The sequence below is a fragment of the Gymnodraco acuticeps genome, unplaced genomic scaffold (genome assembly GCF_902827175.1).
Source record: "Gymnodraco acuticeps unplaced genomic scaffold, fGymAcu1.1, whole genome shotgun sequence".
Classification (NCBI taxonomy): domain Eukaryota; kingdom Metazoa; phylum Chordata; class Actinopteri; order Perciformes; family Bathydraconidae; genus Gymnodraco; species Gymnodraco acuticeps.
In genome coordinates, this window is record NW_022991920.1 from 665,230 (window position 1) to 687,626 (window position 22,397).

General features: G+C 41.4%; 1 protein-coding gene across 2 annotated transcripts in view; it reads left to right on the top strand.

Annotated features, from left to right (window-relative positions):
* scara5 (scavenger receptor class A, member 5 (putative)) overlaps positions 1 to 21,928 on the top strand; it is an 86,215-nt gene extending 64,287 nt beyond the window's left edge. The window contains exons 11-13 of one of the 2 annotated variants that reach the window (XM_034200168.1): positions 6,387 to 6,416; positions 8,672 to 8,860; positions 20,685 to 21,928. In XM_034200168.1, the coding sequence (XP_034056059.1) occupies positions 6,387 to 6,416; positions 8,672 to 8,860; positions 20,685 to 20,818 (353 nt within the window). In that variant the 3' untranslated portion in view covers positions 20,819 to 21,928. The remainder of the gene's footprint in view (positions 1 to 6,386; positions 6,417 to 8,671; positions 8,861 to 20,684) is intronic. The other variant, XM_034200169.1, reaches the window with a different exon arrangement.
* The last annotated feature ends 469 nt before the right edge of the window (positions 21,929 to 22,397 follow it).

Consider the following 22,397-nt stretch of genomic DNA (forward strand, 5'->3'; position numbering starts at 1 on the left):
CATGATTTAATGCTGTTTTGTTGAAAGGTAACAGCACCCGGTTGAAGATAGTCAACATGCTACATATTGTGCCTTAAGTGAGAGCAAAATAACATCCTTTAGACGTTAATAATGCTGTGACCCCTTCACTGATTTGGACAGAGACGTTTGAGAATATCGTAAACTCTACTGGACCGCGTAGATTTTAAGGCTGAAGACATGAAATGTGTCTATCATTAGCCGAGGCTAAAGTCCAGCAATTTGCCGATTACAATTCCCCAAAGACATTTCTCCTAGCGTCTCTTGTAACTAAACGCCCAATTTTTCATTTTTTAGGCCATTTTGTGTAATTTTCACTTGACAGTTGACATATTACAAAAGAGATTGGAACACACACACACACACACTTTTTAACCCTCCTATTATCTTAGTTCCCCCCCCCTTACTTTGGTGTTCACGGTCAAATTTGACCGGTCCTGTTTTAACTGCTATTACATTTACACAAAAACCATTAATCATCACCAAATGTCATTTAACACCCTTTCAAACTGTAAATATTGTATCAGACTACTGGTACACATGAAAAACTGCAGTAAATATACAAAGAATAGACACTGAACATGTATTACGTGTGCCAGGTGTGATCCATGTGGGGGGATGGGCACATAAGAGCGGGAAATGTGTCGAATTGTTCTGTGTGTGTGTGTGCGCGTGCGTGTGTGTGTGTGTGTGGCCTAGCATTACTATACTTGTGGGGACCTAAATCTGTTTACACAGTCACGTGTGGGGACTCGCCTCCCTTATGGGGACAAATCAGGGGAATCATTAATTTTAGGGTGAAGACTTGGTTAGGTTTAGGGTTAGGGTTAGGCATGTGTTGGTTATGGTTAAGGTTAGGATAAGTCTCCAGGAAATGCATGTAAGTCAATGTAATGTCCCCTGAAGTGATGTAGTGTGTGTGTGTGTGTGTGTGTGTGTGTGTGTGTGTGTGTGTGTGTGTGTGTGTGTGTGTGTGTGTGTGTGTGTGGTGTGTGTGTGTGTGGTGTGTGTGTGTGTGTGTGTGTGTGTGTGTGTGTGTGTGTGTGTGTGTGTGTGTGTGTGTGTGTGTGTGTGTGTGTGTGTGTGTGTGTGTGTGTGTGTGTGTGTGTTGTGTGTGTGTGTGTGTGTGTGTGTGTGTGTGTGTGTGTGTGTGTGTGTGTGTGTGTGTGTGTGTGTGTGTGTGTGTTTTATCTGATCCGGATGGTTACTAATTCCTTTTCTTTATGGCGGTCACCGGGAACACCATGGGTTTTACAAAGTTGACTAAATCCTCCAAAATTCAATGAAAGTGCTGATCAGCAATGTTATATGTTCAAAGGTCTACTGTGAAGGATATCATAAAGCCTTAATGCAATCAAATGTAAAACAAAAAAGTTATGATTGATGAAAGTAGTAAATCGGTTAGATTTGACCCGAAGACAACAGGAGGGGTGATCCACTTTGTTGTGGGTCTGACGTTTGACAGGTTGTTTTTATAGTCAACCTTTGCAGCTACAGGGATACTAATATATAAATGTTTTCAGCTTTGACTCGTGAAAAACATCTTGTTATTATGTTCATGTAAAGCTCAGCTCAACGCTCTACTTGGTGCTGCTTCCCAATGTAAATACCGAGTAACAGAATCAATATACATTTACTTTGTAGTCTTCAGCTCTCACGTGTGTTGAAATACTCCAGACATGCTGTTTTCATTACTTATGTTCCTTTTTGATTTGCTGGATTCAATTATCCTTTAGCTGGAACAGAACAACCCAGGTCTCCCACAGTGTAGTTTAATCACATTTTATTCATTTCTAATTTCACGCAAACACAGTTAAACAAAGACACATGCAGAAATACTCGTGCTGAGAACAGTATAAAACATTGAGGTGAATCTGTCTTTTCTCTTTTAATTGTATTCTGCCGAGTCAGACACAGTTTGATCCTTTTTATGATTTTATTCACTTTTCTTTAGCGGTATTATTATGAAGATGTTGTTGGATTGAGCTGTTTCCCCCTGCTCTCAGTATTCATGCTTAGATAAACTGTATTTACCAAACAGATATTGCAGTGCTATCAATCTTTGTTCTCAGCAAGAAAGGGAAGAAGAATGGTCTGCAAAGGATTTTAGCCTTTGCAGACCATTTACATGCACACAAACCTACAGAACACACTACAGGAAAGGGTAACCCCATTCCAATCAGGAGAGACGGTTTTGATGTAAGAATACATATTTATGGCAGAGATACACAAATGTATGTAATGGTGATTTTGGCGATTAGGCCCCGTTGTGCAGGAGTATCATTCGGGAGGGGAGAACCCATCCGATGAAACCCCCCCGGGGTCTAGACCCTGGTGGTGGTGAATGGATAGTTGGGTCGGTCTGAAGGGGAGGGGCTTAGCTTGACCCTGGATTCAGAGGGACGGGAGATGAAAAGCGGTGGAGGGGGGTTGCGTCGAGTCACCTGAAATGACAGCTGTCAGAGGGGAGAGAGCAGATTTAAAAGGTTTGGCAGAGTGCTATGATAGGCTCTTGGGAATAGAGCAAAGTGATTGGTTAAGCTGGGGAGTGACGCCCCCGATCACTTATTGAGAGGAGAGAGAGTAGTTACATGGGAATAGTGAATGAAGAGTAAAGACGGTCTTCCTGGTTGAACTTACGCTGAGCTTCATAAGATATAATAGGGCATCTTTAAAAGCGTAATCGTCAAATACACAATAGCTCAGCGTAGTTAAATCCTCCAACAATGCAACATACAAGACATAAAAACAAGCTGATATAGTGCAAGAAGAAAAATAGATAAAATAGTGCAAGACAATGGTCACACAAGTAAATGCAGATATGAGTGAACAATATACATGTCAATTAGAAGAACACGTCATTAAAATAATCTAAAATGAAATACTGTATAGCGGAATAAAATAGTAAAAAAAACACTGCATTTTAGAGCATCTAGAGAAAGAAAATTGGATTGAACATTTCACAAGTATCACAGCGGAAGACCTACAAGAAAACAGACTCGCAACACTTTTCAATTTACTATTTATAAACATTTAATTTGGCAAATTTAGGACATTTCCATAATTATTGAACTATTGCATCAAAATGTAAAAAAAAGACCACATGAAAGTCACACAAACTGACTTCAAACTGAGCTCGCATTGTACGCCAAATGATGAATGTGCATAGCCGAGAAATTCAAATTAGAAGCAAACAAATTGCACTAAACAGAAAGTAGAAAACATCAAATGTAATAAAAGAGACATAACGAGGAAACAATGTGAAGGACAAAAGCATCTGAGATTGGAGGAGGACATTTTCTGAACACATGGAGCTGGTTACATTTTGTCCCGCAGCCAAAGTGTCCAGTCCAGAGCGTTCCTGCCAGATACACATTAGAAACACGGGACGCTCCGTGTTCTGGCCGTCTTCAGGTATCCACAGTCTGTAAACCCCCCCCTCACATACCCCCCCCCCCCCTCACATCCCCAGACTAAAACCTCCTGGACGACCACCAACAATTATTGGATCTCGCTCGTCCGGTTCCCCCTGGACGATAACAGTCATCATTATATCCGAAGCACAGGAAGGCTTGTTATGAAATGTCAAGTGTGGTCCAAATTAGTGAGTTTATGGTGAAATGCTCTGGTGTTCCAAGGTGAACATGAGCTTAAAAAATATATATATACAGATAAGTAAGACAGGATCTTTCAGCGTCTGCATTATTACTCACAGAAGAATTTGGTTTGGTTGTCAACTTTTCTAACTCATGCATTGTTTTGCACCAGCTGTAAAAAGTCCGGATTATGACATATTATTCAATCTGGTGTTATTTACGTTACATCACATCTATAGGCCCAAAAAACACACATGCACAACCAGGACCTTTTGTCTGATGGGGAATAGAACCGATGACTAGGTCACTACAGACTGTCAGGGAATAATTTCCATAGATGCCCTCTGACGCAGATGACCAACCTTGAGCAGCCGTTATCTCCCTTAAGGAGGGGCTGCCCTAGCAAGTTGTTGTTGCTACCAGTTTGTGACCTGTCGGTAACTGTCGGTCAGAGATAGTTATCGTTGTGGGACACCTGGAACACATCCTTCTCGGGGTGTAGATGACCTCAAGCCATAAGCGACAACAACTGTGATTCAGTGTCCCCAGCTGTAGTCTATCTAGTGAAGAATGTTGATTACCCTCAAAGCAAACTAGTTAAAAGGTCCTACGAGAGAAAGGTGCTTCAGAATTGATTGTGGCATCTCATCCGTGTGGTCAGATCGTGGCTCGTGACATGTCTTGTGAATTCTCCGGCCCATGCTCCAAATAAACCGTCAGTGTTTGACATCAAAGCTCCAGCTCTCCATCGTGTCTCTGAGTCCTGTCTCCAATTGCTTCAGAGGTTTCCCCCACACAGACTACCGTACCAAACTATACTTAATAAGTACATAGACTTGAGTTCCAAGTAATTGATTGAATTCAGCCTTTTACTGTTTTTTACCACGGGTTTAACAGCTACATTTATATTCTTATGTTTTGATAGAAGGTGAATGAAACCAGATAATGTTTTCATCACCTGTTAAGCTTTTGCTCCGGCATAACACATATTTAGTTAAACGAGGCACATTTACCTGTCTAACATTATAGTTTGTATTGTATTTAAGTTTATTTATATAACACCTTTCAACAAGGCAAGTCATTCATTCATTCATTCAATACATTAAGAGCATTAAGAATTATATAATGGCATTTAAAAGCAAAGATATGAAATGAAAACGAAAAGTCTTATCTTGTAAGGTTCATATAACTGAAACATAATGCCTGTGTCTGCCTGGTAACGGGATCTGCTCCATAATGTTATGATTTCTTTAATGGACTTGGCTTCACCCTAACCTCAAGTTACATTAAACGAGTCTTGATGGCTACATAGGCTATGTAGCATTACGCTAACAGGCTAAGGCTATATTGCATTGTCAGTCCAGGTGGAAAAAACATCTAAAAAGATACTCTTATAAAATGGTGGGAGTGTTACTTCTGTAGGTGGTAAGCTGGACAACTATTCCTCACACGTGTGCTCTTGAATTTATCTTAAAACATTTCAGCTACAACATATCTTTGTCATGCATCATCCAGGCTTACACCAGAGTTTCTGTCAAAATAAATCAAGCTCCCCACCGCCGGGTTGACATAATTGAGCACATCTCCAATAGGTTGCAGTCCAGCTCTTCTCTGCAGAGATATGAATGTCCTGTGAAGTTTGCTTGTATGGTTTTCATTATCTCTAAAGACTACATGTGCTGCCTCCATCCTCTTCCTCTTCTCCCTAGAGTCTCTCATTTGTACAGTGGGGAGCCTTAGGCACTTCACAGAGAGTGAAAGATGAATGGAGTGAGAGAGACGTGAAAAAAGTGGTGATTCTTGTCTCCAGGGGTTTCAAACATGTGCTAACTAAGACTACAGAGATGTGAAACATATGGCCAAACATGTGATAAAATGGATGATAGGTTTGTTTGATAACATTGTTAGATAACTTTTCACTTACAGAAACATCAGTGGAAATGTAAATGGTGCATTTACTTAAGTACAGTCAATTACCGTTATCTCAAAAAGTAAATCTATTATCTACCACTTTCTACATCTCAGGGGAAATGTTGTATTTTTTACTCCACGAAATGTATTCAACAACTTTAGTGAAAGACTCTTATGTCTAATATGTACTAAAACAATAGCTGAACTTTCTCCAAATGCAAAATTAAGGTACAGTTAATTAGCGTTATCTCAAAATTGTGCTTCAAGTCAATCTGTTTTCTAACACTTTCTATTTCACTACATCACATCTCAAAGGGAAATATTGTGTTTACAACTTTAGTGAAAGACTTAAATTCACCTTCTACCAGTCGATACTGCATATGTAAATATAAAAAACAGCTGAATTTTCTCTAAATGCAACATTAAGGTGTACAGTACATATTATTTCAACACCAATCATAATTGCGAACTATGCAACAAGTACGGAAAATAGTTATTTTCTGCTGCTGTTGGAGCAGATTTCTCTCTGATGGCACAAGAAGGATATGTAAAAGCAAAGTTTCACATTTCAGTAAGAAAAATAGATGAAATAAGTATTAATGACCGACACCTCTTCATCCTCATGCCAGCAGAGTCTTCCAGGTTTTACCCAACTTCATAGGAATTTGAAAGGAAGGAGTGTTTTGTATAACAAATAATGTAACATCTGTTTCAGGTAATTGAGTATTCAATTCCTCATTCCTTTCTGAAGACCTATGTGCTACTTTCAGCACTTGTTGCTCTCCTTACCTTTAGTATTGTCTAGGAAATGGAGCAACAGGAGGTTCTGATGTCTGGTTTGGATGTTCTGCTCGTCTGCAGGAACACGATACATGTGCAGCAGATATGATGGTATAATATTATTGTGGTTATTACATTATGAAGAGCCAGTGAGCGCAAAGTGCATGACTTTCTAATGAGAGTAACATAGGACACACTTAAAATGTATGACGGTCTGATGAGACCAATATCCTGTCTACATAATGTGTCTGGCTTCACTCTCCTGTGTGTGTGTGTGTGTGTGTGTGTGTGTGTGTGTGTGTGTGTGTGTGTGTGTGTGTGTGTGTGTGTGTGTGTGTGTGTGTGTGTGTGTGTGTGTGTGTGTGTGTGTGTGTGTGTGGTGTGTGTGTGTGTGTGTGTGTGTGTGTGTGTGTGTGTGTGTGTGTGTGTGTGTGTGTGTGTGGTGTGTGTGTGTGTGTGTGTGTGTGTGTGGTGTGTGTGTGTGTGTGTGTGTGTGTGTGTGTGTGTGTGTGTGTGTGTGTGTGTGTGTGTGTGTGTGTGTGTGTGTGTGTGTGTGTGTGTGTGTTCTCGCCTTACTATACTTGTGGGGACCTAAATCTGTTTACATAGTCACGTGTGGGGACTGGCTTCCCTTATGGGGACAAATTGGAGGTCCCCATAAGGGGAATCATTAATTTTAGGGTGAAGACTTGGTTAGGATTAGGCATGTGTTGGTTAAGGTTAGGATAAGTCTCCAGGAAATGCATGTAAGTCAATGTAATGTCCCCTGAAGGTGTGTGTGTGTGTGTGTGTGTGTGTGTGTGTGTGTGTGTGTGTGTGTGTGTGTGTGTGTGTGTGTGTGTGTGTGTGTGTGTGTGTGTGTGTGTGTGTGTGTGTGTGTGTGTGTGTGTGTGTGTGTGTGTGTGTGTGTGTGTGTGTGTGTGTGTGTGTGTGTGTGTGTGTGTGTGTGTGTGTGTGTGTGTGTGTGTGTGTGTGTGTGTGTGTGTGTGTGTGTGTGTGTGTGTGTGTGTGTGTGTGTGTTTCTGTTTTTCTTTATGCACTCTGAAAGGTATTAAATCAAGTAAATTATACGAGCAGCTGCTGCATAGTTTCAGGGATACGAGATAATGATCCATGAAGCCTCTGCTAATATAAACACACACACACACACACACACACTTGCACTCTTTATTGTGACTGTAGTGTAGGTACAGTACGTTCTTGTTTACAAGTTCTTTGGTGTGGCACTAAAACCCTGAATCGAGCCAACATGCTCAAACTAAACACTTGTTGTATTTTAATGGTTTTAAGGTCTTACATTGTATACCCCAATTTATGTACTGAGTTAAAATCAGGCACTATCAAACCGTGTATGACAAACAATATGAATTCCACCTTTTCTTGTAAATGAGAGTTCTCCATGCTTCAGAGAGAAATCTGAGTCGATAAAGGTCATCTCACCACCTTCCTCTTTACGGTTACTTTTTTCTATTCAATGGTATTCCCTTTATTAAGTACATTTAATTTAATCTAACAGTGCCTTCTCATTGCTGTGCTTGTATGATGTGCCTAAACATGATGACAATAAAGATATTCTTATTTTAAAGACTGTAAAGTACCTCCCAGGTTTATAACAAAAAAAAAGTTATGTATTGAAATGTTGAAATGCAGGAAAAGTGGGAAAAAAAACAAGTTGTGTTTCATTTCAGGGACCAGTGACTTAACTGGGTTTTGTCCAATAAGGTCACTGGATAAATGCTACCAGATGCATGAAGTTTTAAAGAAGGAAGTTATGAATTTCAAAATCCTTCAACCGCTACGCTGTCAAATACACGGGATTATTGCCAGACTATCGGTCATCATGTTCAGCAAACACTGAAAAGTGACTTTTGGACAGGACTTCAACCCTGCATTCTTTAGTGTGTTCACTAAAAGGTTCCCTCTCTCAAAAATAATGTTTTTTCTTTTTCTTTTTGACTCGAAGCCTTTTTCTGTGGTTTTTGTAAAAACAAATGTCTTGACTCATGTTGAAAATAACCTATTCATCTTCTTTTGTTTTCAAATTGGTTTGATTTATGGGCCTTCATTAAACTCATAAACACTCACCATGAAAATAATCTGCTCAGTGTGAGTGTTAAGTCATGCCAACAAGCGAGGGATAAAAGAGTCATGTTTTCTTTCACTGCAGTCGTGTTGGAATAAATAACAAAGACTCGTTTTTTCTGCAAACTAAGGAACGTGATCTTCAAACATTTCATTGCACGTAGACTCCAATAAATGCCTTAAAAACAGTCGGCCAATGCAATACAAATGTGTATAAATTCCTCCCCATTAACACACACACACACACTCATCATTATGTTAACGTGGGATGGTGTGTGTTGCAGTGGAGGAGACGCTGGTGCGGCTGGTGAACGGGTCGGGTCTTCATGAAGGTCGCGTGGAGGTTTTCCACGAGCGTCGCTGGGGGACGATCTGTGACGACGTCTGGGACCAGAAGGACGGAGACGTGGTGTGCCGGATGCTGGGATACCGAGGAGCTGCAGAGGTCCATAAGACAGGACGCTTCGGACAGGGTATGAGAGGGATCACACACACACACACATACACACACACACACATACACATTACACACACACTTACACTTGAACACATTTCAACGTGTGATAATGTGCTCAAAAGACTTAAAGGTTACCTATTATGCAAAATCCACTTCTCCATGTCTCTTCTACATCAACATGTGTCCCCTCTTCTTCATGTCTCTTCTACATCAACATGTGTCCCCTCTTCTTCATGTCTCTTCCACATCAACATGTGTCCCCACTTCTTCCTGTCTCTTCTACATCAACATGTGTCCCCACTTCTTCATGTCTCTTCTACATCAACATGTGTCCCCTCTTCTTCATGTCTCTTCTACATCAACATGTGTCCCCACTTCTTCCTGTCTCTTCTACATCAACATGTGTCCCCACTTCTTCCTGTCTCTTCTACATCAACATGTGTCCCCTCTTCTTCATGTCTCTTCTACATCAACATGTGTCCCCTCTTCTTCATGTCTCTTCCACATCAACATGTGTCCCCACTTCTTCCTGTCTCTTCTACATCAACATGTGTCCCCACTTCTTCATGTCTCTTCTACATCAACATGTGTCCCCTCTTCTTCATGTCTCTTCTACATCAACATGTGTCCCCACTTCTTCCTGTCTCTTCTACATCAACATGTGTCCCCTCTTCTTCATGTCTCTTCTACATCAACATGTGTCCCCTCTTCTTCATGTCTCTTCTACATCAACATGTGTCCCCTCTTCTTCATGTCTCTTCTACATCAACATGTGTCCCCACTTCTTCCTGTCTCTTCTACATCAACATGTGTCCCCTCTTCTTCATGTCTCTTCCACATCAACATGTGTCCCCACTTCTTCCTGTCTCTTCTACATCAACATGTGTCCCCACTTCTTCCTGTCTCTTCTACATCAACATGTGTCCCCACTTCTTCATGTCTCTTCTACATCAACATATGTCCTCTCTTCTTCATGTCTCTTCTACATCAACATGTGTCCCCACTTCTTCCTGTCTCTTCTACATCAACATGTGTCCCCTCTTCTTCATGTCTCTTCTACATCAACATGTGTCCCCTCTTCTTCATGTCTCTTCTACATCAACATGTGTCCCCTCTTCTTCATGTCTCTTCTACATCAACATGTGTCCCCTCTTCTTCATGTCTCTTCTACATCAACATGTGTCCCCTCTTCTTCATGTCTCTTCTACATCAACATGTGTCCCCTCTTCTTCACGTCTCTTCTACATCAACATGTGTCCCCACTTCTTCCTGTCTCTTCTACATCAACATGTGTCCCCTCTTCTTCATGTCTCTTCTACATCAACATGTGTCCCCTCTTCTTCACGTCTCTTCTACATCAACATGTGTCCCCTCTTCTTCACGTCTCTTCCACATCAACATGTGTCCCCTCTTCTTCACGTCTCTTCTACATCAACATGTGTCCCCTCTTCTTCACGTCTCTTCTACATCAACATGTGTCCCCTCTTCTTCACGTCTCTTCCACATCAACATGTGTCCCCTCTTCTTCACGTCTCTTCTACATCAACATGTGTCCCCTCTTCTTCATGTCTCTTCTACATCAACATGTGTCCCCTCTTCTTCATGTCTCTTCCACATCAACATGTGTCCCCTCTTCTTCACGTCTCTTCTACATCAACATGTGTCCCCTCTTCTTCATGTCTCTTCCACATCAACATGTGTCCCCTCTTCTTCACGTCTCTTCTACATCAACATGTGTCCCCTCTTCTTCACGTCTCTTCCACATCAACATGTGTCCCCTCTTCTTCACGTCTCTTCTACATCAACATGTGTTCCCTCTTCTTCATGTCTCTTCTACATCAACATGTGTCCCCTCTTCTTCACGTCTCTTCCACATCAACATGTGTCCCCTCTTCTTCATGTCTCTTCTACATCAACATGTGTTCCCTCTTCTTCATGTCTCTTCTACATCAACATGTGTCCCCTCTTCTTCACGTCTCTTCTACATCAACATGTGTCCCCTCTTCTTCACGTCTCTTCCACATCAACATGTGTCCCCTCTTCTTCACGTCTCTTCTACATCAACATGTGTCCCCTCTTCTTCACGTCTCTTCCACATCAACATGTGTCCCCTCTTCTTCACGTCTCTTCTACATCAACATGTGTCCCCTCTTCTTCACGTCTCTTCTACATCAACATGTGTCCCCTCTTCTTCATGTCTCTTCTACATCAACATGTGTCCCCTCTTCTTCACGTCTCTTCTACATCAACATGTGTCCCCTCTTCTTCACGTCTCTTCTACATCAACATGTGTCCCCTCTTCTTCATGTCTCTTCTACATCAACATGTGTCCCCTCTTCTTCACGTCTCTTCTACATCAACATGTGTCCCCTCTTCTTCACGTCTCTTCTACATCAACATGTGTCCCCTCTTCTTCACGTCTCTTCTACATCAACATGTGTCCGCTCTTCTTCACGTCTCTTCTACATCAACATGTGTCCCCTCTTCTTCACGTCTCTTCTACATCAACATGTGTCCCCTCTTCTTCATGTCTCTTCTACATCAACATGTGTCCCCTCTTCTTCATGTCTCTTCTACATCAACATGTGTCCCCTCTTCTTCACGTCTCTTCTACATCAACATGTGTCCCCTCTTCTTCACGTCTCTTCTACATCATCATGTGTCCCCTCTTCTTCACGTCTCTTCCACATCAACATGTGTCCCCTCTTCTTCACGTCTCTTCCACATCAACATGTGTCCCCTCTTCTTCACGTCTCTTCTACATCAACATGTGTCCCCTCTTCTTCATGTCTCTTCCACATCAACATGTGTCCCCTCTTCTTCACGTCTCTTCCACATCAACATGTGTCCCCTCTTCTTCACGTCTCTTCTACATCAACATGTGTCCCCTCTTCTTCATGTCTCTTCTACATCAACATGTGTCCCCTCTTCTTCACGTCTCTTCTACATCAACATGTGTCCCCTCTTCTTCATGTCTCTTCTTCATCAACATGTGTCCCCTCTTCTTCATGTCTCTTCTACATCAACATGTGTCCCCTCTTCTTCATGTCTCTTCTACATCAACATGTGTCCCCTCTTCTTCATGTCTCTTCTACATCAACATGTGTCCCCTCTTCTTCACGTCTCTTCTACATCATCATGTGTCCCCTCTTCTTCACGTCTCTTCCACATCAACATGTGTCCCCTCTTCTTCACGTCTCTTCTACATCAACATGTGTCCCCTCTTCTTCATGTCTCTTCTACATCAACATGTGTCCCCTCTTCTTCATGTCTCTTCTACATCAACATGTGTCCCCTCTTCTTCACGTCTCTTCTACATCAACATGTGTCCCCTCTTCTTCACGTCTCTTCTACATCAACATGTGTCCCCTCTTCTTCACGTCTCTTCCACATCAACATGTGTCCCCTCTTCTTCATGTCTCTTCTCAGAGGGGCGTGGGGAGGGGCTCCTTATTTTCATCTAAAGTAACAGACAGAGAATCAGCACTTTTGAAACAGGGCTGAAACAGAGGGGATTATGGGTAATGCTGCAATGATCTGTTTGGTGTTTGGAGCTTCAGAGACATGTTTGTATATATCTGAGACCTGTAATATATTGATGAGAAACAGTATAATAGGGGACAGAAATGAGACACAGCTGAATCAGTTAACAATTTAACTTATACATATCACTTAGGTCAAAATAACCACTTAATAAATCAGAAATTACTGTCAACGGCCATAACAAATCTATATTTTTGGCATGTTAAATCATGTCCACATGGGAAACTAAATACATTTGCACACATCTTGTGTCCAAATCTTTCTGTTGTGGTGGTCATGCCACAACCGTGCACGTGCATGCATGGTAAGATATCTGGATTAAGAGGTTGCTTTTCTTTGCACAGCCTGAAAAAAAGGCCAAATGAATGGGCTGTGATTTTAGTTCTTTTAAGCAGGGGTCAATAATTTGTACGGCCCTCGGAGGATGTTGAAAAAATTGAAATGGCCCTTGAGAGGAAAAAGATTCCCCACCCCTGGCATAGATGCGTTGATCCATGCATGCATTTACATTTTAAATACATCAGGGTCTTTAATTATGCAATAAGAAATGTTAGACCTTTAAAACCATTTTACCTATCGCAAGACATGGATGAAAAGATGGGATTTCCATAATATATATGAAGGTACTCTCCCTTTAAACTCACTGTTGTTGGGTCAGTGTGCAGTTTGTGGAATAAAGAATCACGACAGGAAATCGGTAAAAATGTTAGCCGCCCACTTCTGATAGTTAAATTTAACTGATGGAAGTTGTTTGATTTTTTACTAACCCTGCAATTTTTGCCTTTGAGTCGTCTTTCCCGTACATTGCCCTACAATGCTGCAGGGATTCATTTGAAGCTTTCATGGGGAAAGTCATGTGAGCCAGATATCGTTTAGAAAGAGTCTCAGAGGTCAGATCCATCTCTCTTTCTCTCCACTCACTTTATTTCAGTCAGCCGTACTTCATTCAGAGTCTCCTTCCAGGCAGAGTTGTTCCCAACAAGTCTGGAAAATCGGATGGAAACAGACCTTTGTTTCAGGGGACGACCACCAGATAACAGCAGTGACTAACATCACTGCTGGATTCAATTTAAAACAATCTGGAATTTAAATATATCTTTTCACTTGAGTCACCAACCTTTTACTGTTTTTAAAGCAGCCCTGCTATGCTAATTCTCAGGTTCATATCTTGTTTCTACGGAGCCCTGGAGGGTTCATAGAGAAAAATAAATAAAACGTGGCCACGTTTTACTTTCTCGTGCGCACGAGTTACTAAAGCGTGCGCACGAGTTACTAAAGCGTGGCCTCGTTTTGTGTGTGTGTGTGTGCGTGTGCTGTTCGTGGTAATTTGAAAACAAATGCCGGTGGTGTCGGATACACACAAACACGCACACAGAGCGGAGCTGAGCACACACACACACACACACACACATCATGCGCCCCAGTGACAGGACATCTCCTTCATAAAGCGAGGGGGAATACTCAGTTCGATGTGTGTATAGGTGTGTGTGGTTAAACGTAGCAGCCTCGATCTCTATTCAGCGGTTCCAGTGAAGTAAACAGTAAAAGGCACAGCTCTTTGCAGCTGGTGCTGCTCTTCTCAGATTCTGCTGAGTTACACGTTACTGCCTCAGTGCCCTGTACGACGAAGCCAGTTCAACAGACCCTGGACCTGGATATGTTCTATTTACCCGGCTTAACTGACCCTAACAAACGCGATGTCGATAAGCGGTCCTACGAAGCTGGTTATCAACTCAGTAAATCAACCAGGGTTTCTCTGTCCGGCTGAGAGCGCGCTCAGGTGAAAGGGACGGGGTTAGCAACATTTGACCAATCACAAACATGGAGACGCGTGCTGACAGCGCAGCGTCATACTTCATGAATGAATAGTGTGAATAACAAATCCTGCTTCGTAGTACAGGCCACTGGTGCCGCTGAGATTTCATAAAGTGAAGGAGGTTTTCCTTCGATAAAACAGCTGTGGGCAGCAGATACTGTGAGTCACGGACAGGAATCCCTCAATTTAAATAAAACGAGGCCACGCTTTATTAACTCGTGCGCACGCTTTAGTAACTCGTGCGCACGCTTTATTAACTCGTGCGCACGCTTTAGTAACTCGTGCGCACGCTTTAGTAACTCGTGCAAGTAAAACGTGGCCACGTTTTATTCATTTTTCTCTCTATGAACCCTCCAGGGCTCCGTATGTTTCTCTACTTGGACATGTTTTAATGTTCAAAAAGCTCTGTATTTTTCTCATACAGCACCTCTTTTCACCCTCTGTCTGAAACCAGAGCCCAGTCTGCTCTGATTGGTTAGCTGGCCGGCTCTGCTGTGATCGCTTAGAAATGTCCCGCCCCTTAGTCATGATCTGATCTAAGTTGTTGTTGTCTTTATTTATAAGTTTAAAAATGTGTTGTCCTATAGCAGGGGGGTCAAATTCTATTTCATCACGGGCCATACCGGCATCATGGTTGTACTCAAAGGGCCGGTTGTAACTTTAAGACGATATAAATATACATATATAAATATTTAATATATATAAAATAATGTATTATATTACATGATTGCCTCTGCATTGGATTATTATCGGATAGGGTAATGACTTCATAATTAACTATGTCTGAAAGCAGAAGTCTAGGGCAAACAATTGCAAGTCTCTTTCAGTGCGCATGTCACAAAATGATTTAAAAAGAAAAGCCAAATTCTGAAAAAAAACAAGTGACATTTTGAGGAAAAAAAGTCAATTTCCGAGAAAAAAGTCTAATTTGAGATGCATTGTGGGGCATGTAGTTTATGGGCATTGTGCTTCTGTAAAGCGGCCTGTAACCATATAATAAACATGTGATATTCTTTGCAAGCTCTTGTGGGGCCGCATTAAATGAAGTCGCGGGCCGGATTTGGCCCCCGGGCCTTGAGTTTGACACCCCTGTCCTAAAGTGTGACTCCATAATCTGTCAGGGTTGAGTGAAGCAGGCAGGACCCAGATGCAGATTTACACAGAAAATACCTTTATTTCAAGGTTTTACATGAAACAAAACAGAACTCTTCCCCGTGAACAACGTCAAGACACACAAGGATCTCACAAAGACAGACAGAAAAACCAGAACTTGAATACACACAAGACTAATCAAAGAAACAAGAGACAGGTGAGGAGGGCGGAGAAAACACAGGGGCACCAGGTGAACACAATCGGGTAATCAGACAGGAGGGAACACAGACAGAAAGCAACAGGCAAGACAGGGGGTGAAGACTCTTCAAAATAAAACAGGAAACCAAAGACAGAAAAAGACAAGACAAAACACAACACAGACAGATCGTGACATAATCATGATTTTTTGAATGTACTTGCTTGAGGTAATGCTTCTCCTCCTGTTTGACAATGTCTCTTTGATCTGAGACATTTTATCAAATCATAACTTTGCCTCAAGGGTCTTTTCAATCTGCACAGAATACGATCTCTCTCTCTGTAGACCCCCAAATCTTATAAGAAAAAAACCTCCCCAAAATAGTTTTAATGGGGTAAAAGGGAAGGAACTTCAGCCAAAATAATACCATTACAGTAAAGGATGAGAAAATAATTCAAAGAATGTAAACATGTATAAAGCATATCAGCTTTCTCTGCATCGGTAAACAATTATTTCTCTCTCGCATGACTGGAAATGGAGTTTATCCGACCTTACAATCAGGGAGGAGACGTCAACCCCAAGGAGTGTTCGTCACAGATGTTGGATTCTTTAACACAATCCAGAACTGACTGATTTCTCTCGATACCAATGTTGTTTTTGTCATCACACTCTTTTCAAACAACTTGTTAAACCTGTAAATCACTGTAAAAGTAAGTGAGTCTTTTCTAAATCATCCCTGGGTGTTCATATATAATTCATAGCCTGAATTATACAACATTGTATACCTAAAAACATGGCGAAAATTGATATTTTAGGGCTGTTGACAGTATTTTCTGATTTATGGAGTGATAAAAAGAGATATCCAATATCTCTTCTGTAAAAGCCTTAGATACTAATATGACTACAAAATGAAACAAGAATTTTGAACCTGGCTTTATCCAAAATTCAGATTTCGATTCCTGAAATGTGTTAAAATATGCATATTTAATGAGATAATGGCTAATTTGCATATTTAAACATGCTATTTCAGAAACTTGTAATACAAAAAACAATTGCCTTATTGTAAGTAATTAACTGGAGAAATGTCTAGCTGATACCTTTAAGTTAAAAAAATTACGCTATTCACCTGGGGTGTCTCGCCTTAAATCCCACACAGCGTTTTTTGGTGATCCAACACTTAATTGTGATAAGTCTCATAAGTTGGGTCTAACCCCGCCGGCCTGCAAACAGAGCAGTAAAAAGTGTGTTGAGATCCAGAGTAAACTGTTTAAAGGTCCATCAAAGCAAACCCTGAGAGAACAGCTGGGGTAATCCGCTGCATACCTCCTGTGTGCACGCTGCACCGAGGCACGTGCGCCTGCTGTTTCATGCTGCTTTGAAGATGTTTGAATCTGCTGCCAGTTTCCCTTTTGTTGTTTTACGTCGTGAAGCAAACCATGAATGTTGGAAGCACATGGTCTGACTGAGGTGCTGATTGCAGATAAGAGACTTCAAACGCAGCGTTTTTATCACGATTTGCATTGTTTGTAGACACCTGAAATAATTGACATCACCTTGTCATGAAAAAGGAAGATGTTTCTCCCTTTTAATCACAACTCAAGTTTATTTTGACTATTTCTTATCCAAATTGACAATACACTGTTCTGATTGTAAAGCATTTTGAAGTAGATTTTTGTCATGGGTTTTTGGCCGTATGTTGATCGAAGTCATCTTGCATTTTATTAGTATCGGTTTCAGTGGAGAGTTTATGTCCACTGATGACTTGAAGTCTTTAAAACTTCATATATTTGAAACTCTAGTTGCTCTAATACATCCCCGATGTGGTTAAAAATACAGGCGAAGTTGGCACTGGACGGAGCCGGGACTGAAAAACAAACCCGTTTCCAAAATCGTAGTCATTTTGAAAACATATTTCATACAATAAATCATTCAAGCAATAAATTGAACAAACAAATTTGCGTCTGCCCGCGTCTCTGCATTACATGTAATCGCGCCGCCCCCAAACATCGCATCACGTGGTCAGATCTCTAAAAATGTTCACGTGTCCCTAATCCTCTTCCGTATGATATATTTATCCTAAATAGATATATGATGTACTTCTCTTGTATCGTTTAAAGATATACAACATAAAATACATTTTCAAATCTTGCATTCATCACCTGTGACACATAGCTTGTTCTAACAGTAACATGAGAAGCACCAACATTTATCTTGGATTCCTTTCGCCATCACCAACTTGATATACGTTTTGTTATTCCTCGTTAGGTAATGAAGTCAGATATAAATGAAGGCGATTGACTCGTAAATAATCAAAAGAATGGGCTGTAAAGTCCGGTTCTACAAATCACCAACAGCATGATTTTTCAGATGGTCCTCATGAGGCGATAATTCATTTTGATTTTTGACAGTGCCAGTTATAATAGGAAATACGATTAAGAGTTATTTCAAAAATATTAAGGTTTGGCAACATCCACCATCTGGCTTGAAGCTCCTCTGCTTTTCATTATACTGGTTTTTTCAATTTCAATTTAGTTCTTGTTGTTTTCCTCGTCCATGACTTCACCAACAAGATGTTTGTTCCTATTTTCAATCTTATTTTTTGCTGAGCGGAGCAGTCTGTTCCTATCTCACACCTCCTTGTTCTTGAGTGATACACTGTTATGATTTAAGGGCAGCAGAGATGGCATTAACACGCCTCCAGATGTTGCTTTCAGGGCCTCACTGATGACTCAGCCTCTCCTCTCACCTTCAGCGCATAAACCCTTTTAGTCAGAGGTGTCAAACTCAAGGCCCGGGGGCCAAACCCGGCCCGTGACTTCATTCTATGTGGCCCCGCAAGAGCTCTGAAAGAATATAATATGTTCATTATACGATTACATGCCGATCTACAGAAGCATGATGTCCATAAACTACATGTCCCACAATGCATCTCAAATATGCCTTTTATCTCAAAATGTCACTTCTTTTTTTTGACATGAGAGAGAGAGGGAGGAGAGAGAGAGAGAGAGAGACATTCTCACTGAAGAGACTTGCAATTATTTGCCCTAGACTTCTGATTTCAGACGTAGTTAATGATGAAGTTATTACCCTTTCAGATAATAATGCAATGCAGAGGCAATCATGTAATATAATACGTTATTTTATATATGTTATGTATTTATATATTTATATAGTCTTAAAGTTACAACCGACCCTTTGAGTGCAACCATAATGCTGATGTGGCCCGTGATGAAATTGAGTTTGACTTCCCTGCTTTAAGTCATGTGTCCTTAAACTGCTTCATCAGCGCGTGAGTGGAAACAAATGTTACTCGATCTCGCTGTTATTCCCTCACAGCTGACGACCATCCTATAAAAACTGTTGCAAAACTGAAGGGACTTTCTCAAAACCTCCAGTGATTCCTGGTTTTACAAACAGGAACACACACTGCCGCCAAAAGCTCTGCTAACCAGCTGCTGTGTATTTTATGAGCAGATGCAAAATTGTATGATCAACATTTCTGTGAGGAGAACTTGCTGTCTCAACCAGAGGACTCATATTCACACACTAATATACGAGGACTTTTTGTCTGCGTCTTGCCTTTAAAAGCTCTATCCTTTTCAAGTGTTCATTCATAACTGTTTGGGCCAGAGCAGAGAAATACCTGAATAACAATTCGTGTGACATTATTCCAGAGCAGTGCAACAAATCCCAGTAACAACTTAACATTTGAGAAGAGAAGAAGAAAGCTGCTTTTAGATGCACATGTGTCCGAGACGTAATCTTCTTCACGTGGGATTAAAATACGGCTTGACTTTTTTTTATCTTGGTAATAATGTGAGGAATATTCTGCCTTTCTTTATGATCACTGTGAGACTCCTTCAGATACAGCGCAATCGCACTGGCTGCAGTTGCATCATTTTAACTGTGGACATATATATACATGTTATTCATTGGGATAAACCCCTTGAGACGCACCATCTCGTTTTCAAGGGGGTCCCGACAATAGCAACAACTTACAGACATACATAAACAAAAAGACAAAAAGCAAAACATGACACACAAGACAAACCACGTACAGTCTGTTTAGTAAAATTCAAGCAATGCATACAATCATTACAATTTGAGACAGTCGAGCAAATCAGTTTCATCAATAACAGTTTCATCAATAACAAGTACAGACCAGTTGAAAGTGAGATGATAATGTGTCTCTCTCTCTCTCTCTCTCTCTCTCTCCATCTCTCTCTCTCTCTCTCTCTCTCTCTCTCTCTCCTCTCTCTCTCTCTCTCTCTCTCTCTCTCTCTCTCTCTCCTCTCTTTATGAGAGAGAGAGAGAGTGTGTTTGTGTGAGAGAGAGAGAGAGAGAGAGAGAGAGAGAGAGATTGTGTAGAGAGAGACAGAGTCAGTGTGTGTGTGTGTGTGTGTGTGTGTGTGTGTGTGTGTGTGTGTGTGTGTGTGTGGTGTGTGTGTGTGTGTGTGTGTGTGTGTGTGTGTGTGTGTGTGTGTGTGTGTGTGTGTGTGGTGTGTGGTGTGTGTGTGTGTGTGGTGTGTTGTGTGTGTGTGTGTGGTGTGTGTGTGTGTGTGTGTGTGTGTGTGGTGTGTGTGTGTGTGTGTGTGTGTGTTGTTGTGTGTGTGTAGTGTGTGTGATGTGTGTGTGTGTGTGTGTGTGTGTGTGTGTGCGTGCGTGCGTGACGTGCTTGCGATGCGTGCGTGCGTGCGTGCGTGCGTGCGTGCGTGCGTGCGTGGCGTGAGTGCGTGCGTGCGTGCGTGCGTGCGTGAGTGAGTGACGTGCGTGTGCGCGCGCGAGAGACTCCTGTGTTGGTTCCTCCCTTGTGCAGTGATGTGTACGAAAAGGACAACCAAGAACAAATCTGCATAGTCTGTTGTAGGCTATGTTGAGTGGAACAAGATGTGATTTGTGTGCATTTTGGTACAACATCACAATACATGAACATAGAGGGAAAGTGATGCAGGAACGAGCCATCGGAGAAACAAAGTTAACTTGTAGTGAAATCCAGATGTGTTTTAAGATAGCTCTAATGATGAAGAAACAGGTCTCTTTCCATTAGTTGCATTCCACCTTTGTGCTCATGTACTTTATTCTAATCCATATTATTTCATATTTCGCCTACTTACCTTATTGTATTTAATTTTGAAAGCTTCTTCTACTTCTTCCTACATTTAGTGTGTCAATCATTTCTTCCTTTCTGTGCAGGTACCGGTCTGATCTGGATGGATGACGTCGCGTGTGCCGGGACTGAAGACACCATCCACCAGTGTAAGTTTTCCGGCTGGGGAAAAACCAACTGCGGCCATGTGGAGGATGCTGGAGTCACGTGTGCCGTCTAAAACCTTTACGATCACTCCTGTAGAGGCAAAGTGACCCCCCCCCAAAAAGTGCCTTAAACGTTGAAGGAGCTCCAAGATGCACAACATTACCCGCAGAGTGTGTTACGTGCAAAAGACAATGACACACCTCTACGTCGAACTACATTTTTTTTTAGAAGTTCACGATGGGATTGTTTTAGCAGGACTGAATCACAAGGGCTAAAGAAAATGCAACACTTTTCAAACTGTCAGCGACCGTGTGAGCTGGAGACGATCGCATGACAGGACTCTTCATCAGACTTATTGCAGAGTTCATCTGTCTTCAATGGAGGCCAAAGGTCAGCTTTAACAGCGTCTATCTGCCCCCAGAGGATCGCAGGGGTCATGTTTGATGTTTTGACTTCAAGTGTGGATTAGAAGCTAATACAACAACGCCATCACCCCCGAGTCCTCATTCGTCTCCAAGGTTCGGAGGAGTTGAAACGAACGGCACATAAAGAAACTGACAGGACAGAGTCGATCACAAACTCACTTTCCATTTACGAGCAGCTGCTCTTCACAGTATTATATGGCTGTCAAGCTATACTAAACACACAGTGTTGCCTTATTATTCATTATATATCATTTCCTAGGAAGCAATCTTTTGATGGTTTGCAGGTCAAAGCTTAATAGCCACCATTTACATCGAGTGTTACTCACAAAATGCATTGTGTGTCCCCTTTCTACTTCTTCGTAAAACCTTTGCAAAGCAGGTTAAGTATGAACATTTTTAATCATGCTTTGTCAACATCCAGGTTTTATGGAGCGGGCTTCTTCTTCCTTGGCTTTGTTGGCAAAATGCTATATTTTGCGCTTTACCGCCAATAACTGACGATCAGATTAACAGTGTCAAACAGCTGTGACTCAAATCGGACGCCACTTGTAAAACATTAGGGTTACTAGTGGTAAAATACTCCACAGTGCACCTCTTTCTAACCTATATGTGTACATGTTATACACAGAAGTATTACCTACAGCAGGGGTGTCAAACTCAAGGCCCGGGGGCCAAATCCGGCCCGCGTCTTCATTTGATGTGGCCCCACAAGAGCTTGCAAAGAATATAATATGTTTATTATACGGTTACATGCTACTTTACAGAAGCACGTTGCCCATAAACTACATATCCCACAATGCATCTGAAATTTGACTTTTTTTCCAAAATGTTATTTTTTTTTTCTCCAGAATTTGGCTTTTCTTTTTAAATCATTTTGTGACATTCTCACTGAAGAGACTTGCAATTATTTGCCCTAGACTTCTGCTTTCAGACGTAGTTAATGATGAAGTTATTACCCTATCCGATAATCATCCAATGCAGAGGCAATAAAGTAATATAATACATTATTTTATATATATTAAATATTTGTATATGTATTTTTATATAGTCTTAAAGTTACAACCGGCCCTTTGAGTGCAACCATAATGCTGATGTGGCCCGTGATGAAATTGAGTTTGACACCCCTGACCTACAGTAAATCTGTAGATCTGCAAGCTTATTGTTTTGGTGTTCTGCTCTCACCAGCATTATTTCCGTCTGGAACAGGACTTTTCTTTTTTGTCATGA